Source organism: Pteropus medius, unplaced genomic scaffold (assembly GCF_902729225.1).
Source record: "Pteropus medius unplaced genomic scaffold, Ma_sr-lr_union100, whole genome shotgun sequence".
Lineage (NCBI taxonomy): Eukaryota > Metazoa > Chordata > Mammalia > Chiroptera > Pteropodidae > Pteropus > Pteropus medius.
Genome location: NW_024349800.1, coordinates 25,387,885 through 25,402,413, shown reverse-complemented (window position 1 = coordinate 25,402,413; position 14,529 = coordinate 25,387,885). Strand labels below are relative to the sequence as shown.

Genomic DNA, 14,529 nt, shown 5'->3' with positions numbered 1-14,529 from the left:
AAAAAAAAACAGGCTACCAAATTTTATGTATGTATAGTATTCATGCTGTAGCCATACAAAATATGCAATAAAAGTTATATGAGGATATACTCCAAACCATTAGTCTTGGACATTTTTTGCACAGGGTTGGGGGGTGATATCATTTTAATTGAGTCTCCTTTTCTCTGCTTTGATTTTTTATCATGATCAAATAATTGTAGAAGAAATAAATCAAAGCCTGCATATGGTAAAGCTCTGGAAGAGAAAACATACACACATACACTTATGTATGCACACAGGTGATATCTGTATTAATGAGGCAGAATTATAGGTCCATTTTCTTTTCTCCAATATTCCTTTAATATTTTATATGCATATTTTTGATGCTATAATTTTAAAATAAAAATTTTAGCAAAAAATTAAGGACTTTGAATATTATTAAAGAACTTATAAACTGGTTGGCTTGGCTTGCTTTTTGATATTAAATTTATGATTTTGGTTTTTGTCTTAACATAATCATATTCTCTCTCTGCAGGCATAGTTACTTACCTCTTTTGGGGAGAAAGTTGTTAAACTTTGTGCCTTTTTTTTTTTTTTAGTAGTAGTATCTAATGCCCAATGGCGATATATTATCACTCATATCAGTACTGGAGTGATTCGATGTATAACAATTTATATTTCATTAGCTACTAACTGAGCATCTACAATACTCAGGGCAGTGTACTAACCACTATAGGGAATAAAAGATGAATAAGACACAGTCAGTGCCTTTAATAAAAAAAAAGTGGAAGGACTGATCTTGACTTTTTCCAGAGATGTTGAATTGAGCACTTTTGGGAAAAGGGATTAAAAGATACAGAGCTTGTGAACCCTAAGCACTCCAGATGTTAGTATTTTTATTAGTAAGATTATGGCTGCTCGATCATATTTAGAAATGCAGTGTGGTACAGAGAGAAAAGATCCAAACTAAGAGTTTGGAGGTTTAGTTTCAAGTCTCAGCTCAACAACTACCTACCAGTTTGAATGTGGGCAAAGTACTTAAACTTTTTGAGCCTCCACTTCTTCATGTGTAAAATGAAAGAATGAACTAAATGATCTGTAGGGTTCCTTCCAACCTTAAGCTGAACATATCTCTGTTGAGGCACGTTGTATGATTTCACAGGACATCATATGATTTCAGAAACATCATATGACTTTACGGTAATGATGACTTTATTACCAGTTCTGAAAAATGCTAATTCTAAATCCATACTTGTTGTAATTATTGGATCTCATGTTTTTGAAGCATCAGCTATTGTCATCACAGACACGAAGTTAGTACACTGTGTCATACTTCCAAGCAGTGCTATACATGCAAAACTAACATATATAATACCATAGGACCTAATGTAAACATAAAGATTAAAATGAAAAAGGCATTGTAAAAATGAATGTTTGATGACAGCTTTTTAGAGTTTTCATGTACCTTTTAGAGTTTTCATGAAATCTCTACTTTTTAGAGATTTCATTTCTCTGAGTGTTCACAAACCTAGTTTCAGTTCCTTAAATGAAAATAGGTGAGTGGGGGCAGATTTCTTCACAGCTATAGTTCATACATTAGGGACTGTCCCTTTCCCCTAAAATTTGCTTTAGAAATGATGGTACATGGACTGGTGTTGGAGGGGAAAAAGGCAAAATTGATGATGGCATGATCTAGGTCTGCTGCCACCCTCTACACTACTTATGAATTTTTGAAGTTAATCTATATATTTCATTTTTCCTGATAGCAATTCCTGCTGTATCAAGAGTTTTGCAGATTAGAAATCTGGGGCTTTTCTTTGACACCTGGTTCTCCTAAATTCCCTAATCCGGTTGCTCAACACGGCCTATAACTTCTCTGTAATATCTGTTGATTGCTATCCTTCTTCATTTTCACTTCATTTCCATGTTCAATGTATCCTGGTCTGTTTCAGGCTCACATCTGTTTTACTGCAATAACCTCTTAATGGAGGCTTTTTATGCTACAAGTCTGATTTTCCTGAAACACTTGCCTCCATCATAGCACTCTCTAGTTAAAGAACATGCAATATAAAACTGAACTACTCCCAGCATTCTAATCCCTTCATTACCAGATTTTAACCTTATTTCTCTCTTTTTCTTAACATATACTCTTTTCAGGTAATATAATGCTAGCTGCTGTAACAGAGAGACTCAAATACAATGGCTCAAAAAGAAATTCAAATTTTAATTCAATATGAGTTCCAGACTGCTCCACGCAATCACATAGGTTCCTTCCATCTTTTTTCTCAATCATAACTTCTAGGACATTGTCCTCAATAACTGAGTTGAATGAATATGCATCACAGGACATCTTTTTTAGCCCGAGGGAAGGCAAAAAAGAAGCAGGCTTGAGGTATGAAAGTCTCTGCCTTGGAATGTGTGGGCACATATCTCTATTCAAGGGAAATAGAGATAAAATGCAGTTGAGCAACTATTTATCAAGCTACAATTAATACAGAAAAAGAAGAGAAGTCAGCTATCACTGTCTGCCTGCCGCACATCCTCTGCTTCAATTGTCCAGGTCTCTCCAACAGTCAGTTTTTCTTTTTTTTTTCCACTTAACCAATGACTCCCACCCTGCTTAAGTATCATCTCTTCCTGTGAGTTATACAGTCAATTTCAAAGAATGCTTTGGTATGCTGAAGAAAGTGGAAATGATTCCAGGACTCTTCAAAATTGATTTAGAGGTCCTATTCCTTGTTCTTTAGGAGCTGTCTTCCCCTCAACTTTTGTCTATTACAACCTCTTAAATTCAAGTGAATTTCAGGGGTCTCAAACAATACTCATACAGTAGGTAAGTACAGGCATATCTCATTTTAGTGTGCTTTGCTTTATTGTGCTTTGCAGATACTGCATTTTTTTACAAATTGAAGGCAAGACCCTTCACCTGCAAAAAATTATGAACCACTGAAGGCCAAATACTGATTAGCATTTTTTAGCAATAAAGTGGGCTTTTTTTTTTATTAAGGTATATATGTGGCTTTTTTAGACATAATGCTATTTCACATATAATAGCATACAGTATAGTATAAAGATAACTTTTACATGACCGGGAAAACAAAATATTTGTGACTCTCTTTATTGCAATATTCACTTTACTGCGGTGGTCTGGAACTGAACTCACAATTTCTCCAAGGTATGCCTGTAAACAGGAGAGTGGCAGTAGCAGGTGCAGACAAAACCCAGTCCTAACAGTTGAGTCCAGGTATTGCAACCATTTGTCCTAACTTGCAGTACACTAACTGGGACTAGGCTGTTGCCTTGATAAGCCTTAATTTCTTGCAAAGCAACGTTGTAGCCTAAACTGATGTAAAATATGTGCAAAACTGTGTAGCAGAGGGAAAGGGACATAGATAAAAGGAGTATCAAAGAGAAGCATTTGGCAGTCTTCATCTAGAATTCTCTGGAGAGACACAATGAGTGAATCTGACTGACAGGATCACTCTGTTTATTAGAGAAGTGTGAAATAACTGCTTATGCACGTGGAAGTGTTTAGGGAGAAGTGTACCAGTATCTATAATTTATTTTGAAATACATAAAAAAATAAATTAATGGACAAAGGATAGATGATAAGGAAAGTATAAATAATTATTAATGATAGAATCTAGTCAGTGGGTATGTAACTGTTCTCTACAAAGTTGAAAATTCTTTCAACTTTGCTGCATGTTTGAAAGTTTTTATAATAAAAGGTGGAGGGGAAGGCCTGCTAACATTTTTTAATGCTTTCCATATGTCAGACACTTTACATTAACTACTCCATTTAGTCCTCATGACAAGCCTGTGAGATGGTTACTACATTACTATCCCTATTTTACAGATGGGCTAAACAAGCACAGAGAAGTTAAGTGACTTGCCTTATACCCACGTTTAAAAAGTGGCAGAGCTAAGATTCAAATCCAGATCCATGTGGTTTGCAAAGCCAGATCCATTAGTCGTGGCACAGGGAAAATTCAACAGACTGTCACAGCCTCCATTAAGTATTATTCAAGATTTAATTTTAAAATTAATTAATTAAAAGATTCTCTCACTCATTTTGCCTGACTCCTTATCAGTCTTCCTAGTTCTTCTGAAACAACTTGCACCTGGGAAAGAAGTGCCCTGGGCCTAGCGGATGAACTACTACACTTTGCTCAAAAAGCTAGAGTAGCAAGAATATACCCAACAGTATTATTATAATTTTCAACTACTAATGGAATATTTACTTTCCAATATTTCTTTGGTGTCATAAAGCAACAGTGATCAAATTTACTGCCAACAATATCACCATAATTTGTATAACTTTAAGACATAAATATACTAAATGAATATCTATAAAGGTTCTTATTGGTCCCCTGCTGTCATTTAAGATTTTTTACTGGAACATGGTAAGCTGAGTATCATCACTCTGAAGTAAAGCTTGTCAAAATGAGTTCTGAGGGAAAGAATCTTGGGATAGTCAATAAAAATGTGGATTCCAGGGCCCTTCCCCTACCTACTGAATCAGAATTTCTGGGAGTGGGATCAAAGAATGCGCATTCCAAACAAGCTCCCCAAGTGATTTATGATGATCAAAATTTAAAAACAACTGTTCTTAATCACTGGGGATATTTTAGAAAGCTGTGACCAAAAAGCTGGTTGTCACAAAGATTTGGAGGCACCTCTGGCATTTACTGCAGAGGTGGTTAGGGATGCTAGATGCTCTGCAAGGGATAGTCTAGCAAAGCCAAGAGTTGTCCCCCATCCTCAAGATTTTCTAATGTCTCACTGGACATTCACATTCACTTAGATGAAAAGTCTGTTATAACAATATAAGCCTAAAACACAACTATGTTTTACATATAAACACAAAATATTTTTTGTGTGGTTTTAATAAACATCAAATTTCCAAAGAATGCAACAACTATGTAAACCAAAGGAAGACTGTTTTATTAGAAAACTTTTTAAAAGTTATAAAATCTCAACTCAGACAGCTTACCAATACAACACATCAGTATCAGGGTACACTGGAGCACTTGCATTCAGTGATTCTATGTATAGGCACAAACATTTGAAAACTTCATTATGCCTTTTAACGCAGTCATGCACAAGTGTGTAAGGAAAAACTCAGTTCTCTTCTTGTGTTTCAACTTTATTCTCACACTGCTACCAAATGCACAACACTTCTGATACCAGATGTGTGTTTTGTTTTGTTTTCTCACTACCTGTGACACTACCTGGGTGTCTTATAATTTAATTCAATTCTGACACTATCTACCTGGAGGTAGCATCAGTTCCCACAGATTACAGACTCAGTCCCAGACTGCCACCCACTTCAGATGCCAGTCTCAAGTGGTAGGTACCCAGGTTACCGACAACTTCTGTCCAACTTGGCAACAAGGTTCTCATGGCTGCCTTCCTTTTGAATTCAAATATTTGTTAGAACATGTAAGGTAGATTATATCTATGAATTTCACTTCAGGATAGTTAAGGGGATGTTACAAATACAAGTTATAAACGGTGGACACTGATCTGAAAAGGCAGAGAACTACTGCTCTTGATACTAAGGAACATGTCTTAAACATATAAAATCTTTTTTTTAAATGATGCAGTGATGAAGACATTACATTCTTCAAGAAACAAACAAATCTGATTAGTAAATGTATATGTTCTGGGTCTATGACCTAGATTACTAAAGAGTGAGAGTGATAAAGTGAAATTCTCTTTAAGAGATTTTTTGTTGTTGAAAGAATTAAAAAGACATTTGTCATCAAATTAAATAGAAATAGTTCTAACAAAATTTCAGAATAAAATCAATCACTGTGGTCCCCTATAGGTTCGGAAGGGCTAACCAAATGCAAGGTGTACAATATACCATACACAAAAGACAACATTCGATAATCCAACCAGACTCAAGGAACAAAGGCACTGATCTCTAGTCAGGATAATCCATTCAGCAAATATTGAACATCTGCCATGTGCCAGCCATCAGGAAGAAGAGAGTCTCTGCTTTCAAAGATTTTATAGTTTAGTAAGGGAGCCAGGCGCACAACTTGTAATACAGTTGGTAAACAGGATAATAGATAAAATGCTTTTTTATGTTGCACAGATGTTGGAGGTCACTGAGAGGGTGTAACCACTGGCTGATCCTCAAGCTGGGCAATCAGAAATTTCTTACCCCAACTCTGTCCTTGGAATGTATGATTAGCTTACCATTCCCACAACAGAAGCCATTTCAAAGATGTGGCCTTGAGAAATAAGGTGTTGGTGAGACCATGTGGATGGTGTATGTGAGTGAACCATGTTACGGCCTCTATATAGACTTCTAAGATTCTGACAGGTAGGTGCAGAGATCTTGCTTTGTGGCTGCCCAAGACAGGCCTCCTAAGTAAGTTCTCTTGCTTATTAAACCTGCCACCTATCAATTTAGAGTGTTTTGCCTCTTCAGTCTTTCCTTGCCCTCTATGTACAGGGGCCAGTTCTGAATTTCACCTGGGAAACTCTGGAAGTTGCTAACTAACAACGGAGAAGAAACAGCCTATCTGGACAGGGGAATCTTAAAAGGATGAGTAGGAATGAGCCAATTAAAGAAATGGGTGTTAGGCAGAGAGGAGGAGGGAAGTGGTGAGCAGGGTCTCAAGGTATGGCTGTGCAAGTTGTGTGCCCCTCAGGGATAAAGTTATTCAAAGCTTTTCAAATATTTTTAAAAATTGAGGTATATAACAAAGTGCACCAGTATAGCTCAATTTTTAAATACATGTAACACATGTCAAAGATAAACAAAGCTGGACACTAAAGTGATAAAGACAAATTTTACTCAGTAACTATTTAAACGGAGAAGAGAGCACAGTATAAAGTGAACTTGACTTTGATTTGTACTGAAGTGACTGTGTGTTTTCAAGGGAGGAGGGAATAGAGGAGGGGATAGCAGTCAATGAAGTAGAAATTTATAAAAAATGGGAAGGGGAGTTAGTCAATGTGATTAGGCCATCTGCATTTGTTAACTGGCATTTATTGAACGTAGGCTCCTACCCCTCCCACAGAGACTGGGAGACAGGGGTCCTGTCTTTAGGTTTTGGCTGCAACAATAAAGTCTTTTGGCAGCCTTGAGCTTTCCCAAGCAGCAATCTAAAGGGGCTGAAGTCATCATCTTAGGGATGTGGCCTGGAGCTGTTAGGAACTTTGCTAGTGTTTGTTCAAGTCTCAGTGTGGGGTGGGCAAAAATAATTTGTACTGAGTCTACCTTTGTTGTAGGTCAAGGATGAGGCCTAGTGAAGAAGAGGCTCAGAGAAGCCTGACTATAATTTAATCAAGGAGAAAGTCTTTGTCACCCACCACCCAGATCAAGATATAAAATGCTTCTAGCAACTCAGAAGGCTCCCTTGGGCCATTTCTCATCAATATCCACCCCCAAAGGTACCCAATATTCTGCCCTCCATCACAATTAGTTTTAGTTGTTTTTTGAACTTCATATAAATGTATTCACACAGTACGCAGTCTTTTCTGTGTGGCTGTTTCACTTATGTTTATAAAATTTACCCATATTGTTGTGTGGCAATAATACATTCTTTTTCATAACTGGGGAGAAATCCATAGTATGAATTTACTGCAGTTTACTTACCCATTTTGCTGTTGATGAACATTTGTTTTCTTGTTGTTGGGTAATATGCATAAAGGTGCTTTAAACATTCTTGCCTCTCTTTTGGTGGAGATAAACACCTTTTTTGTGTTTGGTATATACCCAAGTAGTAGAGGCAGTCCTCGACTTACAATAACTTACAATTTTTTGATATTACAATGGTGTGAAAATGATATGAATTACATAGAAACCATTCTTCAAATCTTGAATTTTGATCTTTTCTTGGGCTAGCAATGTGCAGCACGATATTCTTTTTTGATGCTGAGCAGCAATAGAGAAATGACTTTGCCCAACTGTAGGCTAATGTAAGTGTTCCGACAAAATTTAAGGTAGGCTAGGCTAAGCTATGAAGCTATGATATTTGCTAAGTTAGGTGTACAAAACGCATTTTTGACTTAAGATACTTTCAACTTACAATGGGTTTATTGGGACATAACCCACCATAAGTCAAGGAGCATCTGTACTGTTGGATCATAGGCTATGTATATTTTAGGTTTACTAGATACTGCCAATTTTCCAAGGTTGTTGTACCAATTTATATTCCCACAAAAAAATTTTACCACCTCAGTAACATCTGGTATGGTCCTTTTAATTTTAGTCATTCTGATGAAGGCGTGGCAATATTTCATTGTGGTTTTTACATACATTTCCCTGATGTCTAGTGATGCCAAGCACCTTTTTATATGTTTATTAGTCATCTGGCTATCCTCCTTTGTAAAGTACCTATTTAAGTCTTTTGCTCACTTAAAAAATTGGGTGGTCTTTTTCTCATTGATTTGTAGGGTGGATATGAGTGTACCAATTGTGTCCTTTGGGAAGCAGATGCCAATATGAAATGAGCATTGCAAGAGAGTCACTGGGAATAACACCTATGAAAGATAAAAGGGAGAGTAAGAAGGAATAGGCAGGGAAAGTCTTCAGCTACAGGTCTGAAACTTGTGAAAAGAAAGGGGGAAGTAAGGAGAATTTAATAGGAACAGGGTCAGATAGAGATGCATCTCTGAGAAAGCCTCAGCCAGCCCAATGGGGAGCCCTGACAGAGATTATCCACAGAGAAGTCCTGCGCTGGCCAGAGACAGTGAGCCCTTGTACTACCACTGTGCTCGTAATTGGCTTGGTGCTTCCAAGGAAACGTGACGTTGGTTTAAAAGTTGAGGGAGATTCTCTCTAGAAAAGAGATCTGAGCAGAGTATCTTCAAGGATGCCACGGTTCTTTGTCAGATGTATGTATTACAAGTATCCTCTTCTAGTACATGGCCTGGTTTTTCTCTTAGTGGCATTTTTTAGTTAATTTTAATTAAGTCCAATATATCTTTCCTGAGGTAGCTCTTATTATGCAATGTTTAAGAAGTTGTTGCCTATCCCAAGGTCATGAAGGTTTTCTCCTATGTTTTCCCCTAGAAGTTTTATTATTTTACTTTTAACACTTATGTCTATGATCTATTTTAAGTAATATTTTGGTTATGGTGTAAGGTTTTCCAGATTGACGTTTTCCACATTGATGACAAATTTGTCCCAGCATCAGTTAATGAAAAGATCTTTCCCCGCAAAGGACTGCAGTGGAGACTACTATAAACAAGTGAATGTTATAAACAAGGCTTTGTTTCTGGATTTTCTAACCCATTGTTATATTTGTCTAAATTTGTGTAACTATCACACTATATTTCTGTACTTTTATAATAAATCTGGATATATGGTAATGTACATTCTCCAGTTTTATTCTTCAATATTAGCTTGGCTATTTTAGGATAGTTGCATTTCTACATACATGTAAGAATCACTTTGTCAATTCCAACAAAAAATATGCTGGAGTTTCAACTGAGATTCATTAAATCTATATAGGTTAATTTGGGGAGAACTGACATTTTAATAATATTGAGTCTTTCAATCCACAAACATAGCATGCCTCTAGGGAGGAGCATTCTAGGCGGAGGGGAAAGCATGAACAAGGGCAGAGAGACAAGAAATTGCATGGCTTCTGGAATATGAGAGGCTACGAATCAGTTCACTGAGTTGTAAAGTACAAGGCATGATGAGGCTGATGATAGAGGCAGAGGCCAGATTATGGAGGAACTTGTCAGTCACGTCCAAGAGTTTGGATCTAAAGGATGGTTTTAAAGCACAAAAGTGGCATGGTCTGATGTGTATTCATACAGAGGATTCAATCAGAAAAGGGTGTGAATAGGTTTGAATGGCTTTCAAAGGGGACAAAAGTGTAGACAGGCATAACAGGAAACCATTCCAGTAGTTAAGGTTAAATATAACGATCTGAACAAGAGCAGTAGCAATCAAGATGGAAAAGGAAGAGGTTCACATTTGGTCGGTAAAATCACTAGGATTTGGTGATTAGATATTGTGGGTTTGGTGGGGGGATGGTGAGAAAGAGTCAAGATGGTTCTCAATTTTCTAACCTGTATTATCAGTAGATGGTGGTATAATACAGGAGTAAGAGTAAACTTGGGAAGAGATGTTGAGTAGGTTGAATTTGGGATGCCTATGAGTCTCCCCACTCATGGAGGTGTCTAACAGACAAGTGGACATATAGGTCTGAAGCACAGGGAAAGATCCAGAACGGATATATGGTCCTGGGAGTATGGGTAAAATCATGAGAATGGATGAGATTACCCAAGGACTGTGTTGTTATGTATTCCTCCTCCACATTCCCATTCAGACTTAAATTTTCCTAGTTCTTTGTCTTATTTTTCATGTTACCCATTGATATCCCCTGGGTTAAAAATCATATCAGAAATACTGTTTACTGTTCTAAAATTACATTTATGACCACGAATTTCAAATGAACATTCAGTACAGCCAGATATATCTTATAAAGTTCCACTTTCATAGACCACATTTTCAGCTTCTCCTCTTCCTTGAACCTATCATTCCCTTGCTGCCTTTGACTCTCAGTTGAACTTTACCTTATGCTTCACTATATATATGTATATATATATATATACACATATATACACACACATACATGTGTGTATGCATGTGTGTGTGTGTGTGTGTGTGTGTGTATATATATATATATATATATATATATATATATATATATATATATTATATATAGCAATTCGACTACCTCATTTTCATACCATCAAGTCTACCAGGTCCTCTGCATCTGCTGTCTTCCTTCCTGTTACTGTGAAAGTATCTCCATTCCAATCTACATCCAGGCCCATAACCTGTGCTCTAAATTTCTTCCTTTCTCCCTTCCTCTATCATCATCCATTTCTCCTCCACTACTGAGTCAGTCTCATTTTTACAAAAACAAAAGAAAATTTCAGTGCAAAGACTGCTAGTGCTCACTGATATCCACTTTCTTCTCTTCTTCCTGGGCAGACAGCTAAATTACATTTCTCAAATTATATTTCTCAGCCCCCTTGTGGGGGCATGGAAAGAGACTATGACCGGAAATAATGTATTCCACTTTCAGACCTGGCCCATACAAATTTCCCATTCGTGATTCTCTACTCTCTTTCCTTTTCCAAGGTGACTTTGAAGGCCACATACTGGTGCTACAAGATTGAAGGCACTTGGGTCTCTGGGTTATTCCTGGAAGAAAGCCATTCAACTCACATTGGAATGTGACTCAAATGATGAACTTTATGTTAACCTGTTGAGATTGCAGTTGTCAGTGATAGATCTTAGCCTAATAAAACTCCACATCCCCCTCCAGCTATTCCCCGCTTGTTTCTTTTAACACTCTTTGAAGAGTTGTCTATAAGCATTTCCATCATTCTCTTCTCAATTTCCTCCATTTCAGCCCTCATTCCCATCATTCCACTGATATGGCTCTTATCAAGGTCATTAATGACCCTCATCTTGCCAAATCCAATGTCATCACTTTATTTTCATCTTTTCCAATCTCTCAGCATCATTTAACACAGCTGACCACTTTTATTCTTTTGAAAACACTGAGACATCACAGTCTTCATTTTCCTCCTACTTCACTGGCAGCTCCTTTTTCTTTACCAGTTCTCTAAGATTTGGAGGATCTTGAGGCTCTTTTCAAATTTATCTGCACTCTTCCTTTAGGTGGTATTATCGTAAATGAAATGCTACTGACTCCCAAGTCTTTATTTCTAGCCCATATCTCTCCCCTTAGCTTTAGTTATGCACATTCAACTGTCTACAGGGATGTCTATTAGGCATCTGCAATGTAACGTATCTAAAACTTAACTCCTAATTTTCCTTCTCAAACCTTTTTCTTCATCAACCTTCCTTTTTTACCTGGTTGCTCAAGCCAAAAATGTGGGCATTTCCCTGATTCCTTTTTTCCCCTCCCACCTGCATCTATCTAATCCATCAACAAGTCCTTTTGGCTGTCACTAAAATATTTTACTAAATCTGACCTCTTTTAACCATCTTCTCCACAAAAACATTAGTTGAAACCACTTTTACTTCTCAGATTACTGAAATCTCTTAATTGCTAATCCCTGCCTCTAGTTAGCCTATACTAATTGAACATCAGCTGGAGTAAACATCTCAAAATGTAATCATAAATCAATAACACTTAAAACTCTCAATAACTTTCTGTCTGCAACTGGAATAAAATCCATCCTTCTTACCATGTGAGATTTGTCTTCGCAATCTCTTTCATACATCACAGTTTGGTTTAATACTTCTTCAATAGTTTCATTCTTTTCTACTTTTCTACATTTTTGGAAAAGATATTTTGGGGTTGATAGGAGACTTTAGGGTCCTCTAGTTTCTGCACTTGCATGGCAGGCTGATATCCCCCCACTTTATTTTAGACAGCAAGGGACAGTGTAAAGAGCATGGAACTTTGGAGTGAGACAACCCTCGGTGTAAACTGCTTTTCTTTTTACCAGCATTATGAATTATGAACTTATCTTCTCTGAAGTATTACTTAATTTCTCTGAACCATGATTATCTCATCTACAAAATGATAATATGTCATATATGAAGTAAAATGACAAATATGAGGTTCTTAGCTCATGAAGTAAACAAAGTTATACTAGATTCCTTTAACACACTAAACTTTCGTTCCATTCCCCCTTTCCTCGTGGGTATCTCTGTCAAACCCCACGAGTGTCCACCCCACTAATCTTGAGCACACTGCATTAATGAGGCAACGAACTCGCAGTGTGGACCTTAAGAGTTTAAAAAGTTTTAGTAGGTAAAGTACGTAAAGTTAACTGAGCCCTCGCAATTTAAGCATAGAGAGGGAAAATCACACTGCGGGGGTCCCCTATGCAAATATATGAATTAAACAGGAATACTGGCGACAGCCGCTTCAGCACTTCCCCTCCAGGAGCACCGCGATGGTCGCGGGGCGCCGCCCGCCGGCGCGGGGGCGGAGATTTGCATGTGCGAAATCGGGAAGAGGGGGAACCACCCATCGAAAACCCCAGGTCTTAGCCCCCCCATCCGGGGAGGGCCGGCGTCACTTTGCCGCCCGGCCCGCCCCCAAGTACTCCCGAGCGGCCGACCCTCTCGACGTCACCGCACCCTCCTACCCGCTTCTGAACTTTAAACCACGCGCCGAAGAACAACCTGGAGGAGGGGGATTTCTCAGGAGCCCGAGGCTTTTGCACGCTGGGGACCGTCATCTCCCGGCTCCCGTGTTCCCTGCGCTCCCGAAGATCCTGCGCTCCAGCCCCGCGGACCGGCCCCGAGCCCGCCGCAGCGACGGGGGCGTTCGCGGGGGCGGGCCACGGGCGCGGGCCACGGGCGCGGAGCGCGCGCCCGCCCGAGCACGCCCCGCCCCCCGCTCCCGGAGGAGGCGGAGGGGTGCAGCGACGTCAGCCGCGGGAAATCCCCCTCCCTCCGGGCGCCGGTGTCCGCGTCCAGCAGGCGCTCGGCTCTCGCCGCGCTCCGCCCCCTGCTCCTGGCTCCCGTACCCTGGACGGGCAACGCCGGGTAATCCGAAGCGCGAGAATTAAGGGGGTGGGAAGGTGTGAGCCACAAACCAGAGGAGGGCGGGAAGGAGGAGGAGGCCCCGGGGGTGGTCTGGGGGACAGGGGGTCCCGCTGGCAGAGGACCGACGGGCGGGCTGACTGACGGCGGCGGCCTCCGGTCCGGACGCGCGGAGCCGAGCGGGGCGGCGCGGCGAGCAGAGCCATGGCCTCCGGTGAGTGATCCTGGCGCCGCGGGCCGGGCCCGGCCGGGGGGAGCAAGGGCGGAGCTCGTCGGGGGTCTCGCTGCTCAGTTTCGGGGGCTCAATTTTGATTGGGGGGCAGTCTGTCTTTAAAGTCTCCTCATCTGGCAGATTGTCAAACTCTGAATCAGTAATCTGGTTCAGGGTTTGCGTGCAAAATCAAAGTCACGCTCTGTAATTTGATGCTGTTATAATAGCCGGAACCTTAGAAATTCCCAACGACTTGGTTTTAGGATTAGGGAAGTAATAAGAATCTAAATGAAGGAGGTCGAAGAGTTCTCGTATTTCAAAGTTGATTTATATCGAAATGGTGGTTTTATTGTTTTAGATGGTTTTATGTTTTAGATCAGGAATGAGGAACCTTCAGACCTCAAAAGAGCTTTGCGTTTTTTAGTTGAATTTCGTCAAGTGTCAAGAGGTGATCGTGGTACAAAATGTGTGACTTTAAAAGTCACCTACTGGTCTTTTAATAGATCTTAAGTGGAAATGTTGCTTCAACAAAATGGGTAATTTTTACAGTACAGTCGGTACGTTCTCGTTTAGGGAGCAAAAATCGAGTGTTTTTGTTTTTTTCTTTTCCCTCCTCGTTGGAAAGAAGGGGAAAAGAGGAGTTTTAGAATATCCGTGCTTTAAAATATGGATACTAATGAAAACAGCTTCCAATCGCTTGATGTAAATATTTATTTTCAGTTAATGCGTGAATCTCTTGCTTTGGGAGTAAACGAGTTTACCAAATAACTTAGAGGGCTAGAGTGGGTGGAGTCTCATATATACAGCCATGGGTTAGGTCAGC

General features: G+C 39.4%; 1 protein-coding gene across 2 annotated transcripts in view; it reads left to right on the top strand.

Annotated features, from left to right (window-relative positions):
• Nucleotides 1–13,358: 13,358 nt before the first annotated feature.
• The window catches only part of REL (REL proto-oncogene, NF-kB subunit), a 30,030-nt gene continuing 28,859 nt past the window's right edge, over nt 13,359–14,529 (top strand). The window contains exon 1 of one of the 2 annotated variants that reach the window (XM_039887083.1): nt 13,359–13,709. In XM_039887083.1, coding sequence (XP_039743017.1) covers nt 13,700–13,709 — 10 coding nt within the window. In that variant the 5' untranslated portion in view covers nt 13,359–13,699. The remainder of the gene's footprint in view (nt 13,710–14,529) is intronic. The other variant, XM_039887082.1, reaches the window with a different exon arrangement.